Genomic DNA, 20,343 nt, shown 5'->3' with positions numbered 1-20,343 from the left:
GGCTTTGCAAGAATTTGAAGTGACATTATGTTTCAACTGGGTCACATTCAATCTGAAAATGTTTCTTATATATACATACAGTATAAACCAGGGGTCAGCAACCTTTTTGACATAGAGTGCCTGTTTGAAATATAGTTGTAACTAGTGTGCCTCAACAATATTCCATGCATCGTAAATATTTTTTCTCATAATCAGGTATTTTTAATGATAATTTTTACATTATTACATCATTATCGTTATTATTAACAATATTATTATGATGGTTGTATCAACCCTAAATCTGAGTTGGGGGGGGGGGGAATGCAATGCAGACAAACAGCTGCATACAGTGCGACCATTTCACTCACATTTGCCCATTCATTTTTGGACACATCACACACCATCGGTGTGTGTACTGTACGTGGGCTGTCATAGCTCCACCTACAGGCCTAATGGAGAACACCAGGAGAACACCAGGATGTGAATGGAGGGTGAATGTGAGGTATATCGTGTAAATAAGTTTTGATTGATCGCAAGACTACACTGTAAAAAATATATAATAATAAGTTACCAGAACTTAAAAATATTGAGTTCATTTACTGTGCATTAAGGTTTTCAGTTTTCAATCCATAATAATCCAGAAAAATAAGTACACAACCACATTATTTCAACCTAATAAAACTATGTTTATTGTCATTGTTTTAAGAACACAAGTTGACTTGGTAATACTCACATTTTGAGTAAAGAATATGGCTTTTAACATGTGCAATGTTCCATGAAATAGAAAAATAAATAATAAAATTAGTTGATTAATCCCACTGGTCACAATGGTGACCGTAATAATGTTTTTGTTATAAGGCTCTGCAAATGTTACTGAATGATGTAGCAATGTATTTCCAGCTAAATTGAAATAATAAACAAATAAAGGGTCTCAATTAAATATGTGGTAGTAAAAATAACCTGTGGGAGGATTTCAACAAGATAAATGCGACAACAGTGCAAAATATTTCACTATAATATTTCAAAGCAAAAAAAAAAAAAAAAATTTTTTTTTTTTTTTTTACTGCTGCCCCCTGTGCCTATGCAAATGCCCCTGCGTGCCTGTGCAGGCACGCGTGCCTAAGGTTGCCTACCCCTGGTATAAACCCTGCTGTATTCAAAACCGCGTCAGTGCAGAATGGCTTCATATGTGCTACATAAATGTATTACTAGGGAGGTCAAAAGATTTTCTGCTGTCACTGAAAATATATATTTTTCTAATCGGTGGTAGAGCCAATATTAATTTAAATAGCATATTCCACCTCTGTGAGATGGTCTACAACATTAAAATGTGGCAAAATAATAACTTTATTACAGCAACTTCCTGTAATCACTTGACCCACTATAATACATTATAATGCATCATGGAAAACCACCTCTCCTTCTCTCTCATCCCCTCTTCTCTTCTCTTCTCTTCTCTTCTCTCCTCTCCTCTCCTCTTCTCTTCTCTCATCTCTTCTCCTCTCCTCTCCTCTTCTCTCCTCTCCCCTCTTCTATTCTCTCCTCTCTCATCCCCTCTTCTATTCTCTCCTCTCCTCTTCTCTCCTCTCTCCTCTTCTCTCCTCTCTCATCCCCTCTTCTATTCTCTCCTCTCTCATCCCCTCTTCTATTCTCTCCTCTTCTCTCATCCCCTCTTCTATTCTCTCCTCTCCTCTCCTCTCCTCTCCCCTCTTCTATTCTCTCCTCTCTCATCCCCTCTTCTATTCTATCTTCTCCTCTCATCCCCGCTTCTATTCTCTCCTCTCTCATCCCCTCTTCTATTCTCTCCTCTTCTCTCCTCTCTCCTCTCCTATTCTCTCCTCTCTCATCTCCTCTTCTATTCTCTCCTCTCTCATCCCCTCTTCTATTCTCTCCTCTTCTCTCATCTCCTATTATTTCCTCTCCACTCCTCTCTCATCCCCTCTTCTATTCTCTCCTCTCCTCTTTCATCCCCTCTTATATTCTCTCATCTTCTCTCCTCTCATCCCCTCTTCTATTCTCTCATCTTCTCTCCTCTCCTCTCATCCCCTCTTATATTCTCTCATCTTCTCTCCTCTACTGTCCTCCCCTCCACTCCTACCATCTCCTCTCTCATCCCCTTTTCTATTCTCTCCTCTCCTCTCCTCTCCTCTCATCTCCTCTCCTCTCCTCTCCTCTCCTCTCCTCTCCTCTCCTCTCCTCTCCTCTCCTCTCAGGGTGCATTTTATGGCCTGATCATAGGTCTGTTGATCGGCCTGTCCAGGATGATAGCGGAGTTTGCGTACGGGACGGGTAGCTGTGTGGAGCCCAGTGAGTGTCCCGCCATCATCTGTGGCGTCCATTACCTGTACTTCTCCATCATCCTCTTCTCCATCTCCTGCATCCTCATCGTCAGCATCTCCGTGTTCACAGAGCCCATCGCCGATAAACACGTAGGTACCTTTTACATTTACATTACATTTACATTTAGTCATTTAGCTGACGCTTTTATCCAAAGCGACTTACAAGTTCTGTACGACAAGCCATCAGGAAGGGCACAACTCTATCAGCTGAGCAACAATGTTCATCAAAGTGTTGAGTGCTACAGTGTAGGTTAGTTTATTAGGACAAGTGCATGACAGTACGGTTAGTTAGGGTTAGATTTTTTTTTTTTTTTTTTTTTTTTTTTTTAATTCAGATAATGGTTGAAGAAGTGCGTCTTTAGTCGACGGCGAAAGATTGGACGTGATTCGGCTGTCCTAACTGGGGTGGGTAGTTCATTCCACCATTGTGGGGCAAGGACTGAGAATAGGCGACTTCTCTTTGATGACCCTCCCGGAGCTTGGATAGGAGTAGGTCTGAGGCGGCCAGAAGATGCAGAGCGTAAGGGTCTTGAGGGTGTGTAGTTAGAGACCATTGACCGGAGGTAGGCGGGAGCGGTTCCCTTTGCCGCACGGTATGCTAGGTCGAGGGCCTTGAAGCGGATTCGTGCAGCAATGGGGAGCCAGTGCAGGTCCCTAAGAAGTGGGGTGACATGGGCCGACTTCGGTAGGTTTGAGATCAGGCGGGCCGCTGCGTTCTGAATGAGTTGAAGAGGCTTAGTGGCAGTGGCCGGGAGGCCAGCGAGCAGTGCATTGCAGTAGTCGAGGCGGGAGATGACTGTTGATTGGACGAGGAGTTGGGTGGCTTCTTTTGTCAGGAAGGGGCGTATCCTTCTGACGTTGCTCAGGAGGAATCGGCAGGTTCTGGTCGTCGCTGCGATGTGAGCAGAGAAGTTCAACTGGTCGTCGAGGACAACACCAAGGTTACACCAGATAAACACGTAGGTAGCCTGGCTGGTACCTGTTACACCAGATAAACACGTAGGTAGCCTGGTTGTTACCTTTTACACCAGATAAACACATAGGTAGCCTGGCTGGTACCTTTTACACCAGATAAACATGTAGGTAGCCTGGCTGTTACCTTTTACACCAGATAAACATGTAGGTAGCCTGGCTGTTACCTTTTACACCAGATAAACACATAGGTAGCCTGGCTGGTACCTTTTACACCAGATAAACACGTAGGTAGCCTGGCTGTTACCTTTTACACCAGATAAACACGTAGGTAGCCTGGCTGTTACCTTTTACACCAGATAAACATGTAGGTAGCCTGGCTGTTACCTTTTACACCAGATAAACACGTAGGTAGCCTGGCTGTTACCTTTTACACCAGATAAACACATAGGTAGCCTGGCTGGTACCTTTTACACCAGATAAACACGTAGGTAGCCTGGCTGGTACCTTTTACACCAGATAAACACGTAGGTAGCCTGGCTGGTACCTTTTACACCAGATAAACACGTAGGTAGCCTGGCTGGTACCTTTTACACCAGATAAACACGTAGGTAGCCTGGCTGGTACCTTTTACACCAGATAAACACGTAGGTAGCCAACCAACCAACTTGTGTTCAGCTTTTCTCTGATTGGCCGCGACCCCCCGCCCCCATGCGGCAGGCAAGCGGCAGCCGTCCCACGTCCCAAATGAAATCCAAGGAGCAAGCGGCAGCAGTGGAGGACACAGGCTGCTGACTGATTATGAAATGCGCGGAGCATAATGTTGAGGCAGATTCACTCGTCACTGTACATCACTTCTGAAGTATAAACAAACTAGCTGACTGAACTAGAAAGCGTAACGTTATTATGTTTCGCGTTTTTAACAACCAACTACCAGATTCACTCGTCACTGTACATCACTTCTGAAGTATAAACAAACTATACTGCTGTGACGATTTTGAATATCTTAACATGTATTTACGCCCATACAATTTTTTAGATGAATGATTGTGGATATAATATAGAAAACACATCATTATGATATTGTCAGATGGCGTTGTCAGATGTGTAGAATTCACCTACTTACAATTATGTACCTTACTGTACCTCTGCTTGCGCCTACAGCACAGCAGGTAATGGCGTTAATCAATGAACCATGTAACCTACACCTACTGTACCTTACTGTACCTCTGCTTGCTCCTACAGAACAGCAGGTAATGGTGTTAATCAATGAACCATGTAACCTACACCTACTGTACCTTACTGTACCTCTGCTTGCACCTACAACAGAGCAGGTAATGGTGTTAATCAATGAAACATGTAACCTACACCTACTGTACCTTACTGTACCTCTGCTTGCGCCTACAGCACAGCAGGTAATGGTGTTAATCAATGAAACATGTAACCTACACCTACTGTACCTTACTGTACCTCTGCTTGCGCCTACAGCACAGCAGGTAATGACGTTAATCAATGAAACATGTAACCTACACCTACTGTACCTTACTGTACCTCTGCTTGCGCCTACAGCACAGCAGGTAATGGCGTTAATCAATGAAACATGTAACCTACACCTACTGTACCTTACTGTACCTCTGCTTGCTCCTACAGCACAGCAGGTAATGGTGTTAATCAATGAAACATGTAACCTACACCTACTGTACCACCTACACCAATGTACCTTTATCCCAGTATTCGTCTGACCACACCCCTCGTTAGCTTACCTTCATAAGCAGGTGTGTGGTCATCTGCTCTCCTCCTTCTCGCTTTCACCACAAGGAAGTGCCTTCGGTAGATCCCACTTGACGTGTTGTTAGTTGAAAAGAGTTGAGACGTGTTTACATTGTGCTTAGTTTTTTTATTAACTATTCAAAAGGAAAAAGCTAAGTCATAATGTCTACTTCGGAGAGTAGACCCACTCTTCACCAGCGGTTCTCCATTCCCGCCTCTGTCGTGCGTGCTGGTGCGGGGCTGCTGCCACTTTCGTGGTTGCCGACCCAGCCCAGGAGACAGCCGATGGATAGTTTGCCTCTCCGAGGAGCCGATGCATCGGTGCCGTCTCCCCGGCGGTGGCCTGATCTCGACTCTGGTTCCAGGGAATCGTCCGTTGTTGAGCGGACAGTTCTTTTGGTTCCGGAGGATTTGCGACGCAAGCTTTTCACGTCTGCCCGTTCACGTCGCAAGATGGTGGCCTGCAGACGCGAACGGCCTGGGTTTGGGGAATTGCTGGAGACCAGCGAGGATGCGTCGGTCTCTGCATGTCCGATGGAAACTGAGGATTTCATGGAAGAGTCGGACGGATTCTTGTTTGAAGGCCCTGTGGAGGCGAGTATCCCTCCTGTCCAGGAAACACCGGAGGGGGGAGAAATGTCTCCTTGGGGCGCCTTGTTCGAGGATGTCGGGGAACCACCTCGGCCTCTTCGGCAGGATGCCCTGCTATCAGCCACATCAGACTGTGGCTCCTCAACCGGTCGAAGCCTGCTGCATGTGAGGGATGCGGGTTCGGTGGAGGAAAGTCAGCAGGGGGAACTGCAGGCTTTGTTTCCCGAGCTCATGGCGGTAGCTGCCGCTGCAAACGGCGTGCCGCTGCCACAGCCATTGCCTGCTCCTGCCCCCGATGATCTCATAGGTCATCTCTGGCAGCGTCGCCCGGTGAGAGGGGTGGACGTTGTCTACCCATTTTTCCCCTCAATGGGGGCCTATGTTCGTCAGGGCCAGGCGGTGTCTCACATCATGGGACTTACCCCCGCCTACATACCAGTTTCGCGGGTGTCGGGGTTGGTCAAAGGTATGAGAGAGGGCGTGCCACGGCTTGATAGGCCGATGGCTGCTCTCCTCTGTCCGGATGTGGTGTGAGAACCATTATGCAAGCCGGTTCTCCATGGAAGATCGGCTAGGCGATTGGCATATTGGGGTGACCAGTCATTTATCGCTGGTACACAATCGCTGGCTGCGGCTTCTAACATCGCGCACCTGGCTAGATTTGTATCGGGGATAATGACGGGCGGCACGGGTCTGACCGAGGTAAAATGCGATCAGATCACCCAGGCGGCAGGAGCTGTCCTGCATCTTACCCAGGTGCAGGCCATAGCCTCGGGGAAGATGCGCGCCCTGGCCACCCTGACCCAGCGCCACCTTTGGCTGGAGCAGGCTCGAGTGCCGGAGAAGAAGAGAGCCCCTCTTCTGACGGCCGACCTCTCCGATGCTGGATTATTCGGGAAGGCCCTGCAGCTGATGACCTCAACGTGCAGAGAGATGGCAGAGGAGCGGTCCGTGCTCCAGCCCCATTTTCCGCCTCCCGTTCTTGCCGGTGGAGTCAGAAGGCTTCCATGACGTCGAGCTCCCTCCGCCGTGCCTACCACTGCCTCTACCGCCACTGCTGGCCCCTCCAAGAAGGCCAGGAGGAGAGACAGCGATTCTGCTGCCGCCGGCCCATCCACGACCGGAGGAGACGGTAGGGAACGACGTGACCAGCAGCCGATCCACTACCGTCCCTCCGGGGCTTCTCGGGGTGGCAAAACTTGAGCGGCTCGAGGCGGCAGACGCCGCTAAAGTGACTTTTCCCCCTGTGGTCCCCTCTACACCCTCCCCGGCCCCCTCATGATTTTGTGCCGTAAAAATAAATAAAAAGTTCCCTAAAAAGGGGACTATATTATTGGCCAAACAAACTGTGTGTTTCTTCACTAATACATATGATGGGGTTGCGAAATGTGAATCTGCATTATTACATTGAGAGATGAGTCGTGTTGAGTTACGAGATTAAGCAAGGTCTGCAAGCATACACTCAGTCATAGAAAGGTTCTATTAGCCTGACGCTCCACATGCAGGTAGAAGCTGGTGGTATGTTCCGTTGCTTGAGCAAAGTAATGTTGATCCACAACACTGTTGTGTTAGTTGCAGTAATACTCGTACACACACGTTCCACGGCTTGGCCGTTACTCTCTGTCAGTGTTTTGCTATGTACGACATAGGAAGCGGGTGTAATAATAAATAATAATAATGACTTGGATTTATATAGTGCTCTTCACTGACCCAGAGCGCTTCACAGAGTGCATTATTCGTTCATACACAGTCATCCCGGTGGTGGTAAGCTACAATTGCAGCCAGAGCTGCCCTGAGGCAGACTCACGGTAGCGTGGCGAATAATCAACGCCTACGGCCCCTCCGACCACCACCAACATTCATTCATAGGATTCACGCACACACGACTTGTTTTGTTATAAATCCTGTTCACATTCTGTGGGTAGCGGGCATTGTATTAGCTTATGCTATACTTGGCATTCTACCGAAGGTCTCAAAATGCTACAGTTGTTTTTGGTGTGTAGGGAAGAAGGGGTTGTGTGAGGGGGTGTCGAATAAACCCCTCCTTCCCACTTGATTGGTTTAGGGGATTTTTTCTCATTCTGCTAAACCAGTCGGGGCCGAGCCGTTCAACGTCTTGGCAGCGCGGGGGGGGGAGGGTTATCTTGACACGGCTCCTATTACAAACAGGAGTCGTGTACAGGGTTTCCCCCCGTCATAGCATATACGTTGCTATGGCGACGGCTTCCTTTATCTTTACGTAAGGTTGTGGTGTTAAAGTGTCGGGTTAGAGCGTAGGGCTTACGGGTCTGCTACGCTCGATTTTATGTGTAAACTTGAGTCAGTTGGTCACGTGACTCACAGTTGACATGTCTTTTTCGTAACTACGACTCATGTGGGAAGGCTTCTGGGAAAGTTCGGTCTATACTCTTAGATAAAAGGAGTGACTGGATGTAAAAATGTAAACAGTTTTTACTCCCAGCTGTGCAGTTTGGGTTTATACTGTCGATGCTTCTTCTTTATTATTATAAAGAGTTGGAGTTGGTTGCATCTCACCCCTCTTGTCGTTCCCCTGGGCGCTTTGGGGATTCAATGAAAGGTCTAAATAGCCTATTTATTGATGTGGATATACCCGACGCACACATAGTGCTAGTTCGGGATGTTCTGTTGGACATTAAGCAACTGACTGGCGTGCCTTGGTTGCTTGGGGTTAAAACAGCGTTTTTATAAAGCAACTGGGATGGGGGTTTTCCTCTCCCGACGACCTGTGTGGTTGTCGACGGATTCTCGTTCATATCGGGGGATGATGACAGAATGGATCTGAACATACATAGAAGGGTTTCACGCCCTGGGGGTGGGCCGCCGGGCGCGGTTCGCACAGAACGTCTGGGTGGCGCCTTCTTTTCATGTCTAAGATCAACACGCATGTCTGCCCCTTCTCCTGGAGTTGGCAGATCGGCGTGGTTAGGGCACGGGACTGGTTCTGGACACGCTGGTCCGGATCAGTTGCACCCGTTGTCCGCCGGGGATGCAGATCTGCTGTTCTGGTACCCTGAGGGACTTGGGTTTTTTTCAGGGGGGAAAATGCCAGGTCGGTCCGGGTGTCACAGGGTTAAGCGCTATGGAGCCCTTGTTGGGTACATTGTATTCTATACTGTTGTAATGGCTTACGGCTGTGCCAACCTGTACACGCAGGTTGGTCTTGGTTAGTACTTGGTTGGGTGACCTCCTGGGAATACCAAGTACGGGGTGTTTGGGGCTGGTTCTCCATTTCTTTCGCTCTTCTCTTACGCGTGGTGAAGAGGGGCCTGTTGGGGTGGTCTTTGACCTCCTCGGGGGACCCTGTGCTCCCCGTATCGCCGGGCCCGCTCCGAAGTAATGTTTTCGTTGACCCGTAGGCCCGGGATAACCCTGTTGGAAACTGAAACACGGGTACTGCGGTGGTGCCGCAGGTACGTTTTGGAGTTTTTTTCCTGAGGGGTTATGGGACCGACCACCGCATAGGGTAATGCCTGGGTGGTTGGTTCTCTGGTGTGTCGGTGCGGTGTCAACTCCCGGGTTGCCCGGTTGAGTGTGCCCCTGCACGTTCATGACGTCTGCCAATTGTGTCAGCCTTCGCTTTGAGGGAGGTTTGTCATGGTGACGACAACGCCAGCATACGCCCCTTCCGCCGGTGCGGCTGTGTTCAGCTGACCCCTCTGGCGCCTGCCTCGTCCGCAGTCTCCAGGCTCGGGTTAACAGCCTGTTGCCTGGTTTTTTCCGCGGTGCGCTGCCTGCTTCCATGGTAAGCCTTGTTATTACGGCCGTGCTGACTGTCTGTACTGCAGGGTCAGTGTGCCAGGCGGTGTACTATTGGGGGGACAGGGCCCGCTCGGCTGAGGGGCCTTTGTCCGAATACGCTGGCGATGTGGGGGGCGGGGTCACTAAGTGCCCACCTGGTGGGGTCTTGATGCTGGCATCATGGACTTCTCCGGGCCCCCGTTCCAGGGGGTCCAGTCCCTTTGGTGGGTCTGGGCCTTCCTTCGCGCTCCGCTGCTACGGCCTTGCCACGGGGTTGGGTTGCCCTTGACCCCGTGATTCTGGGGGCAGTAACGAGGTTGTTCCCTCCGTTCGTTCCCGGGTGGCATGCGGGTTGTGCGTGTGTGTAGTCGTGGGGTCAGGCCACGGTCTGCTCACCCTGTGCGTTGAGTTGCTTGAGTGCCTCTTTGCACGGTCGGGTCCGTCGCCCTCCTGGGAAACCTCCAATAGGGGGGGTGCCCTCCATTAGGGGGGGTCGGGGGGGCTCGGCCCTCCCTGTTCTGATGGTTGTGGGGGGCCTTCAGCGGGGTGTATTTGTCGGCCGGTGGCTCTCGCTCGGCCTCCCTTGTGCATGAGTGACGCCGAGCGAGAGCCACTATGATGCAGAACGTTAGGTTATGACTATAACCAAGTTCTGTTAATAGTGGTGACGCTCTGCGTCCGACGCCGCTGCAGCCCTTGATCTCACCTTGTGGTGAAAGCTTGGGAAGGAGGAGAGCAGATGACCACACACCTGCTTATGAAGGTAAGCTAACGAGGGGTGTGGTCAGACGAATACTGGGATAAAGGTACATTGTGGAATTTTATTCAGTGCGCGTGCACGTGTGCGAGGACAGTGCATGAGTGACGCCGAGCATCACCACTATTAACAGAACTTGGTTATAGTCATAACCTAACGTTAGTTAGTTAGGCAGTTAGTTATGGCGTTAAGTGATGCGGCGATAGCGATATGGCATTAACCAACAACAACGGGCATTAACCAACAACGCAAACACAACAAGGCATTAACCAACGAGCACCTCTCAGAGCACCTGGGGGAGCCTCATGCGCATGCGCGGCCGCGGTCACTCTCTGCCGCGTCTGCCGCGTCTCTCTCTGTTACTGACAACACACAGCGCGGATAAGGGCGTGTGCTAGGGCGGTCACGTGGCCGTGTGGCCAATCAGAGAAACGCTGAACGAAAAGCTGAACACAAGTTGGTTGCCTTTAATATTCACGCAGCCTGGCTGTTACTTTTTACACCAGATAAATGTCAACAGTTATTTCACAAAGAAGCATTTCTAGGCCAAGTTTTAACCTGAATCATATCCTTCTGTTGCGAGGAACAGTGTTGGGCAAATCAATTTCTAAATACTAGAAACATTACATGTCATTACTGTACAAAATAAAATACTAGAAACGTTACATGTCATTACTGTACAAAATAAAATACTAGAAACCTTACATTAGTCATTAATATACTAAATAAATCTAAATAAAGAACTAAGGAAATTAAACTATGAAACTAAGGAGCCCCTTTGTTGGGCTATGGAGTGCTGAATGTCTTTTACATAGATGTGCAGGGATTCTCCAAATAAAGAATGATATAGAGCGTATTGGTATAACTATCTAGGCTATAACTATACTTTTAATAAAAGGCTGCAGTGTGAATGTAGACGCAGCCAAAAGGAGATTCAAAGAAGACCACACACACACACACACACACACACACACACACACACACACACACACACACACACACACACACACACACACACACACACACACACACACACACACACACACACATGCACACACTGTACGCATCCCTTTGCAAGAGACCATGTGACCCCAGGAGTACACACAGTACTTATCACGCACAGTACTTAACACAAGTACGCACAGTTCATTGGATTATATTGACATAAAACAGTCTTCTATGATAATAAGCCGTTATCTCTTTGGACCACTTAGCCACATCCAGCCTCAGGTTGCACTGCTTTTCTCTGGACGATAAGCGACGAGTGGAATTTAAATGGTCATCTTGCCCTCACACACACACGCATGCACGCGCGCGCACACGCACGCACGCACGCACGCACGCACGCACACACACACACACACACACACACACACACACACACACACACACACACACACACACACACACACACACACACACACACACACACACACACAGACGAGGAGATGTCGGTCCTGTTTTAACTCACTCACTGCCGTAACATTCCAAGACACTCGGCTCGCAGTCCACCTGAGGGTTCTGGAATGTTGAAAGCTTGTCCGTTTATTTATTTATTTTTTAAAGCTAACACGAATATAGTACTGGTATCATATGATATATATATATATTAAGGCTGTCAAAATGAATGCTTTACCTTTGGAGATTAATTTAAGGTGAGACACTGCAGGTGAATAGTCAAATATACTTTTTTTGTTGATTTTGAGATTTTGTTATATTTTGCTTCCTAAACATGTCTTCTATGAAACTAGTGACAATAAAACGTCAATAACACACATTTAGTTGTTTATTTTACATCATTTTGCCTTATTGCATCCATAAATGTGCACATATTTAATGGGGAAGTGCCTCATTTGCATATATAAACATACATTTCAGAAAACTTGCAATATATTTTTTCTTAGTTTATATGTACATAACAAATTGGGAAAGTTTCATAGTGATATCTATTCAAATATGTTTTGCCTATTAGGGGGTACTACACTGTACTACACTGTTTGTAGCCTGTGTGTAGTTCTGTTCAGTTCAATAACATCATTATTATTATTATTATTCAGTTATCAGGCATGTGTTTAGGTTGTCTATTACTAATAGTTTGATTAGGTATTGTGTTTGTAAATATATGTTTAAAAAAAAAATTGCATTTTACAATACAGAACTTTGAAGGCGTTTTCCCATTTGTTTTAAGAGTTTTTCCTCATACTCTGAGCCAGAAATCTCCACTTCAGTAGCACTCACATACACCAAACCTTCCAGTTCTATTCATATCTATGTTCTGAAGGTATTTACAGAAGGGTTTGTTGATATCGCATTCATACCAGTGGCGGCTCTGCCACTAGGGGCGCAAGGGCGCCACCCCCCCTTCAGGCCCTGCCTGGTTATATGAGAGTAGAACAAGAAAAAGTATCTTTTTGTTTTTTGTTTTATAGCCCTATAAATAATATAAACATGTTTAAAATGAATAATATTTACTCATTTTAAGTATGTTTGTATTTCCAATGCACAATATAACATTATTATCTCAAATAAAAAAACACTCGTTTTCCTGAGCAGGAAGTGACATCACATTTTTTACATTTTTTTTATTTTTTCGTATTTCTTGGCCCGGGCTAGACGCGATAGCGCTCTGAGTGCACGTCACAGTTTGATCGCTGTATCCGTCACAGCCAATCAGTGCATAACGCGTTGTGCGTTGAAATATGACTATTATGTTGGAATCCGGGCGCGATTTGAAGCGGTCTAGCCAGTAGCGTCAAGAATGTCTGTAGCCGCATTTCGCGGAGACGCTCTCTGATTGGCCGACGCCAGTATTTTTTTCCGTAGCAGAATTTCACAGAGACGATCTCTGATTGGCCGAATCCAATTTCTAATGTTCCAATTCTAGCTTATTCCAATTCTAGCTTATTCCTAGGTTGGTGATGCAGGCAGCTGTTTGTCTTAGAGCGTGCCGTGCCTGTGACTGCAAGTTCTTTAGACTGTTAAGCTTAGGCACTCTTTCAAAGTTGGTTAAGGTTAGAGTTTGTCTTAGAGCATGGCGATAGAACGCCAGGTAGTTTGCAGTCTGTTCGAGCGGAAATGGACAAAGGAATGAAGTACTTGTGTTGTGTGGTGCTTCTGCTAACAAGCTATATGGCGGATGCAGTCTGGACACAGTGGACAGTGGTCTGGAATTAAACATCAACAGTGGATTATACACTTTATCAAGGCAAGCCCTGGACGTGTCAACTAAACAGTGAGTCTCTCTCTCTCGCTCTCTCGCGCTCTCTCTCTCTCTCTCTCTCTCTCTCTCTCTCTCTCTCTCTCTCTCTCTCTCTCTCTCTCTCTCTCTCTCTCTCTCTCTCTCTCTCTCTCTCTCTCTCTCTCTCTCTCTCTCTCTCTCTCTCTCTCTCTCTCTCTGTGGTTAACGTTAACGTTTGTAAATAGTTTTTTTTTAGGAGCAGTACTGTTAGGCTACTGCTGGCCATTCATGAAGCGAGACATTGCTGATTGTTTATTTATTTTATAACACAAGACTATGACTACCAACTGCCTAGCCAGCCGTGTATCAATCTTGGATGCAATAAAAACGTTACCACACTGACTGTGTCGATGGCTCATTGATTTAACTACTGCAGCTCTCTCGGATTGAAAATACGTGGATTATGGCTTGTTCAATATCGTCTATGTTTGAATGAATGAATGAATGAAAACTTTATTAACAGATTGCAGAATGGGTACAATACAGTACGGCTCAATACACACAATTGTTAAGGGGATGCAGACCAGAGAAAGACGTTTGTCTTGTTTACATCAGGGTCCCAGATTTTCGATTCATATCGATAGTTTAATAGCTAGCCTTGGCTCGTTTAACAATATGCAAAATATGTGTACAGCCCTGTACTCATACTGAAGTTATTCTTGGTATATAATAGGTCTGATTGTGTAACGAATCGATTCCACGTCGCGCTGTGTGTGAGAGAGAGAAGGAGAGAGGGAGAGATCTGCCTGTGTTTGGAGACGGGGCGAGTTTTGTTTCTAACTTTTCTATTTATATATTGTGTTTCAAGTTGTGAATTAGAGTCTAGACTATACTTTATTTGACTGGTTGTGTGTTGTTGTAGTAACAGCTGAGCGACTCGTTCATAAGAGCCGATTCATTGCCGTGAGCGTGAGTCGAATCGCTCACGTCTTGCCATGAGTCTGTTGCGTGGTACTACCGTACTGTACATGTTTGCAAAATGTTTGGTATAGCGCCCCTAGTGGCGAAGCACCCACCGGCCGCCACTGATTCATACCCTGATTTATATCACATTTTATTCCTAAAAACATGGCGAAATATGGAATTTTACCATAAAAATGGACTGAATAGAGTATTTTCTGATTTTCTGATAAAAAGAGATATCCAAAATCCCCTCTGTAATAACCTTTGGCTCTAATATGTCAACAAAATGAAACTATAATTTTGAAAATGGCTTTATCCAATGTTCAGATTTCTGTCCTGGAATTATATGCAAATTAGTGCATATTTAAGTAGATCATGCCTCATTTGCATATTTAAACATACAATTTCAGAAAACTTGTAATACAAAAAAGTCTTAATATAAGTAATCAACGGGAAGTTTCATTGTGATATCTATTAGTTAATTTGTTTACCCTATTCACCTGCAGTGTGTCCCCTTAAATGATTTAAAGCATTAAAATAAATTAATCTAGATTCATCTATGGAGTGAAACATCTTCAATCTTAGCGCCGCGGATATAAGAAAGAGGTCTAGCTGAGTCAATGTTGGTGGTTTTGTTGAACATTTGTGTTTCACGGGAGAGAAACTGTATTCAAAGAAAGCTATTAAAATAGTCTTTGAATCTAAATATACTTTCTTTGTGTTGATTTTGCATTAATTCCATGATTTTACTCAAGTAAATATCTGTTACAGGCTTCGGTCTTGAGTAGAAAAATGCTATTTTTGATCTAGATTAATTACAGAAAATGGTGAGATTAATTATTTTTAATTTTTTTTGTATCTATTGACAGCACTAATATATATATAATATTCTACAGCTACTGTATACAGACTATATTATATCATATTCTGCAGCTATACAGACTATATTATATCATATTCTACAAACTATATTAGATCATATTCTGCAGCTATACAGACCATATTATATCATATTCTACAGCAATACAGACTATATTATATCATATTATACAGACTATATTATATCATATTATACAGACTATATTATATCATATTCTGCAGCTATATTATATCATATTCTGCAGACTATATTATATCATATTCTACAGACTATATTATATCATATTCTACAGACTATATTATATCATATTCTGCAGCTATATTATATCATATTCTGCAGCTATACAGACTATATTATATCATATTCTACAGACTATATTATATCATATTCTGCAGCTATATTATATCATATTCTGCAGCTATACAGACTATATTATATCATATTCTGCAGCTATACAGACTATATTATATCATATTCTGCAGCTATACAGACTATATTATATCATATTCTACAGACTATATTATATCATATTCTGCAGCTATACAGACTATATTATATCATATTATACAGACTATATTATATCATATTCTACAGACTATATTATATCATATTCTACAGACTATATTATATCATATTCTGCAGCTATACAGACTATATTATATCATATTCTACAGACTATATTATATCATATTCTACAGACTATATTATATCATATTCTACAGACTATATTATATCATATTCTGCAGCTATATTATATCATATTCTACAGACTATATTATATCATATTCTACAGACTATATTATATCATATTCTACAGACTATACAGACTATATTATATCATATTCTACAGACTATATTATATCATATTCTGCAGACTATATTATATCATATTCTACAGACTATATTATATCATATTCTGCAGCTATACAGACTATATTATATCATATTCTGCAGCTATACAGACTATATTATATCATATTCTGCAGCTATACAGACTGTGTTGGACTCTGAGGAACAGCACAGAGGAGAGAATCGACTTGGAAACAGACGACTGGAATAACAACCAGGACAACGACGACCTGGAGATAGAGGGTACACACACACACACACACGCACGCACGCACACACACATGCATGCACGCACGCACGCACGCACGCACGTCTCTGATGTCTTGGTATAGTGGGCAGGTTGAAGTATATGTCTCTGATGTCTTGGTATAGTGGGCAGGTTGAAGTATATGTCTCTGATGTCTTGGTATAGTGGGCAGGTTGAAGTATATGTCTCTGATGTCTTGGTATAATGGGCAGGTTGAAGTATATGTCTCTGATGTCTTGGTATAGTGGGCAGGTTGAAGTATATGTCTCTGATGTCTTGGTATAGTGGGCAGGTTGAAGTATATGTCTCTGATGTCTTGGTATAGTGGGCAGGTTGAAGTATATGTCTCTGATGTCTTGGTATAGTGGGCAGGTTGAAGTATATGTCTCTGATGTCTTGGTATAGTGAGCAGGTTGAAGTATATGTCTCTGATGTCTTGGTATAGTGGGCAGGTTGAAGTATATGTCTCTGATGTCTTGGTATAGTGGGCAGGTTGAAGTATAAGTCTCTGATGTCTTGGTATAGTGGGCAGGTTGAAGTATATGTCTCTGATGTCTTGGTATAATGGGCAGGTTGAAGTATATGTCTCTGATGTCTTGGTATAGTGGGCAGGTTGAAGTATATGTCTCTGATGTCTTGGTATAGTGGGCAGGTTGAAGTATATGTCTCTGATGTCTTGGTATAGTGGGCAGGTTGAAGTATATGTCTCTGATGTCTTGGTATAGTGGGCAGGTTGAAGTATATGTCTCTGATGTCTTGGTATAGTGAGCAGGTTGAAGTATATGTCTCTGATGTCTTGGTATAGTGAGCAGGTTGAAGTATATGTCTCTGATGTCTTGGTATAGTGGGCAGGTTGAAGTATATGTCTCTGATGTCTTGGTATAGTGGGCAGGTTGAAGTATATGTCTCTGATGTCTTGGTATAGTGGGCAGGTTGAAGTATATGTCTCTGATGTCTTGGTATAGTGGGCAGGTTGAAGTATATGTCTCTGATGTCTTGGTATAGTGGGCAGGTTGAAGTATATGTCTCTGATGTCTTGGTATAGTGGGCAGGTTGAAGTATATGTCTCTGATGTCTTGGTATAGTGGGCAGGTTGAAGTATATGTCTCTGATGTCTTGGTATAGTGGGCAGGTTGAAGTATATGTCTCTGATGTCTTGGTATAGTGGGCAGGTTGAAGTATATGTCTCTGATGTCTTGGTATAGTGGGCAGGTTGAAGTATATGTCTCTGATGTCTTGGTATAGTGGGCAGGTTGAATTATATGTCTCTGATGTCTTGGTATAGTGGGCAGGTTGAAGTATATGTCTCTGACGTCTTGGTATAGTGGGCAGGTTGAAGTATATGTCTCTGATGTCTTGGTATAGTGGGCAGGTTGAAGTATATGTCTCTGATGTCTTGGTATAGTGGGCAGGTTGAAGTATATGTCTCTGATGTCTTGGTATAGTGTGCAGGTTGAAGTATATGTCTCTGATGTCTTGGTATAGTGGGCAGGTTGAAGTATATGTCTCTGATGTCTTGGTATAGTGGGCAGGTTGAAGTATATGTCTCTGATGTCTTGGTATAGTGGGCAGGTTGAAGTATATGTCTCTGATGTCTTGGTATAGTGGACAGGTTGAAGTATATGTCTCTGATGTCTTGGTATAGTGGGCAGGTTGAAGTATATGTCTCTGATGTCTTGGTATAGTGGGCAGGTTGAAGTATATGTCTCTGATGTCTTGGTATAGTGGGCAGGTTGTTAAGAAGTGCAGCTCGGTTTCAACCTCATCTTGTGTGCAGTGGGTGCACAGTCTGTCTTCGCTTGGGAGCCAGGTCTGCCTATGGCGGCCTTTCTCGATAGCTAGGCTGTGCTCGCTGAGTCTGTACCTAGTCAAGGATCTTCTTAGTTTTGGATCAGTCACAGTGCTCAGGTATTCTGCCACTGTGTACTCTCTGTTTAGGGCCAAATAGCATTTCAATTTGCTCAGGTTTTGGGTTGATTCTTTCCAATGTGTCAGATCGTTTTCTTTTTGTTTTCTTACAATTTGGTTTAGTCCAGTGTGGTTTCTGTCTGGTGGCTCTGCTTGTGTTTGTGAGCAGAGTCCCAGAACCATCTGGCTGAGTGGGCATCTCTCAAGGGTCTCTCTGTAGGTGAGGGCTGTTGTGGAGTGTGTCTGGGTCACTTTCTTTTAGGTGATTATAGAATTTAAATGCTCTTTTTTGGATTTTGATAATTAGTGGGTATCTTCCTAGTTCTGCTCTGCATGCATTATTTGTTTTTTTCCGTTGGGTGCAGAGAATGGATTTGCAAATTCTGCATGCAGAGTCTCAATTTGGTGTTTGTCCCATTTGGTGAATTCTTGGTTTGCAAGTGGACCCCAGACCTCGCAACCATACAGGGAATGGGTTATATGATGGAGTCTAATATTTTGAGCCAGGTTTTAATTGGAATGTCTAGCTTGATGTTCCTTTTAATAGCATAAAAAGCCCTTCTTGCTTTGTCTCTCATGTCGTTCACAGCTTGGTTGAAGTTCCCTGTGGCACTGATGTTTAGGCCGAGACATGTGTAGTTTTGTGTGTTCTAGGGCATTGTGTCTGGGAGGAATTTGTGTTTGTGTTGTTGTAGGCTTGGTCTTTTTTAGAATATCATAACTTTAGTTTTGGTTAGATTTACTGTCAGTGCCCAGGTCTGGGAGAATTTGTGCAGAAGATCAAGGTGCTGCCCTTCTTTTGTTGGAGACAGCAGCACCAGGTCATCTGCAAACAGCAGGCATTGTGTTTTTCCTCAATCCTCTCCCCCCTCCCTCTCTCCCCCTCCCCCCCTCCCTCCCTCTCCCCCCCCTCTCTCTCTCCCTCCCCCCCCTCTCTCTCCCTCTCCCCCCCTCTCTCTCTCCCTCTCCCCCCTCCCTCTCTCCCCCTCCCCCCTCCCTCCCTCTCCCCCCCCTCTCTCTCTCCCCCCCCCCTCTCTCTCCCTCTCCCCCCCTCTCTCTCTCCCTCTCCCCCCTCCCTCTCTCCCCCTCCCTCTCCCCCCCTCTCTCTCTCTCTCCCCCCCCCTCTCTCTCTCCCTCCCCCCCCCCTCTCCCCCCTCCCTCTCTCCCCCTCCCTCCCTCTCCCCCCCTCTCTCTCTCTCTCTCTCTCCCCCCCCTCTCTCCCCCCCCTCCCTCCCTCTCCCCCCCTCTCTCTCTCCCTCTCCCCCCCCTCTCTCTCTCCCTCCCCCCCCCTCTCTCTCCCTCTCCCCCCCTCTCTCTCTCCCTCTCCCCCCTCCCTCTCTCCCCCTCCCCCCTCCCTCCCTCTCCCCCCCCTCCCTCTCTCTCCAACCCCCTCTCTCTCCCTCTCCCCCCCTCTCTCTCTCCCTCTCCCCCCTCCCTCTCTCCCCCTCCCCCCTCCCTCTCCCCCCCCTCTCTCTCTCTCCCCCCCCCCCTCTCTCTCTCCCTCTCCCCCCTCCCTCTCTCCCCCTCCCTCCCTCTCCCCCCTCCCTCTCTCCCCCTCCCTCCCTCTCCCCCCCTCTCTCTCTCCCTCTCCCCCCCCCTCTCTCTCTCTCCCCCCTCCCTCCCTCCCTCCCTCTCCCCCCCCCCCCCCTCTCTCTCTCCCCCTCCCCCCCCTCCCTCCCTCTCCCCCCCCTCTCTCTCTCCCTCCCCGCCCCCCCCCCCCCTCTCTCTCTCTAGAACCTGAAGAGGAGGCAGGTCTGTGTAGGAGGGCCGTGTCATGTTTCTGTGGTCTGGAGCAGCAGAGAGCCCCCAGGCTGAGTCCCGAGGAGCAGGCGGAGCTCCAGAGGAAGCTGACGGACACCTCGGAGGCGCCCCTCTGGAGGAACGTGATGAACGCCAACGCCGTCATCCTGCTGGCCGTGGCCGTGTTCTTCCACGGGTTCTACGGTTAACCCTCATCTCCAGCAGGACCTCTGCTGCCTCGCGTTTACTGCCACGGCCTTATGACGTTGTTATCCTATGATACACGAATGTTATAATGTTGTTAGGGTTATTAACACTTTGAACGCCAGCCGTGTTAGCCATCCTTGTACTCAGTGTGCCACCGTTGTAAAAGATAGGGATTTTCACTGTGCGTCGCAGTGTTTGCAGGGCTATATCTATATTCTATATTATAGCTATGGAGACAACACTATGGCTCATTTGACATCAACT

The 20,343-nt window shown here is 46.0% G+C and overlaps 1 protein-coding gene across 1 annotated transcript in view; it reads left to right on the top strand.

Moving 5' to 3' along the window:
* The window catches only part of slc5a1 (solute carrier family 5 member 1), a gene marked incomplete at its 3' end in the record, with an annotated part of 128,675 nt that extends 108,594 nt beyond the window's left edge, over positions 1 to 20,081 (top strand). Inside the window, 3 exon segments of the mRNA XM_084319595.1 lie at positions 2,193 to 2,408; positions 16,115 to 16,220; positions 19,867 to 20,081. Coding sequence (XP_084175721.1) covers positions 2,193 to 2,408; positions 16,115 to 16,220; positions 19,867 to 20,081 — 537 coding nt within the window.
* Positions 20,082 to 20,343: the final 262 nt, after the last annotated feature.

The sequence above is a fragment of the Notolepis coatsorum genome (assembly GCF_963971535.1).
Source record: "Notolepis coatsorum genome assembly, chromosome: 8".
Taxonomy (NCBI): Eukaryota; Metazoa; Chordata; class Actinopteri; order Aulopiformes; family Paralepididae; genus Notolepis; species Notolepis coatsorum.
Note: the sequence above shows the minus strand (reverse complement) of the source record. Positions and strands in the feature narration are given on the sequence as shown.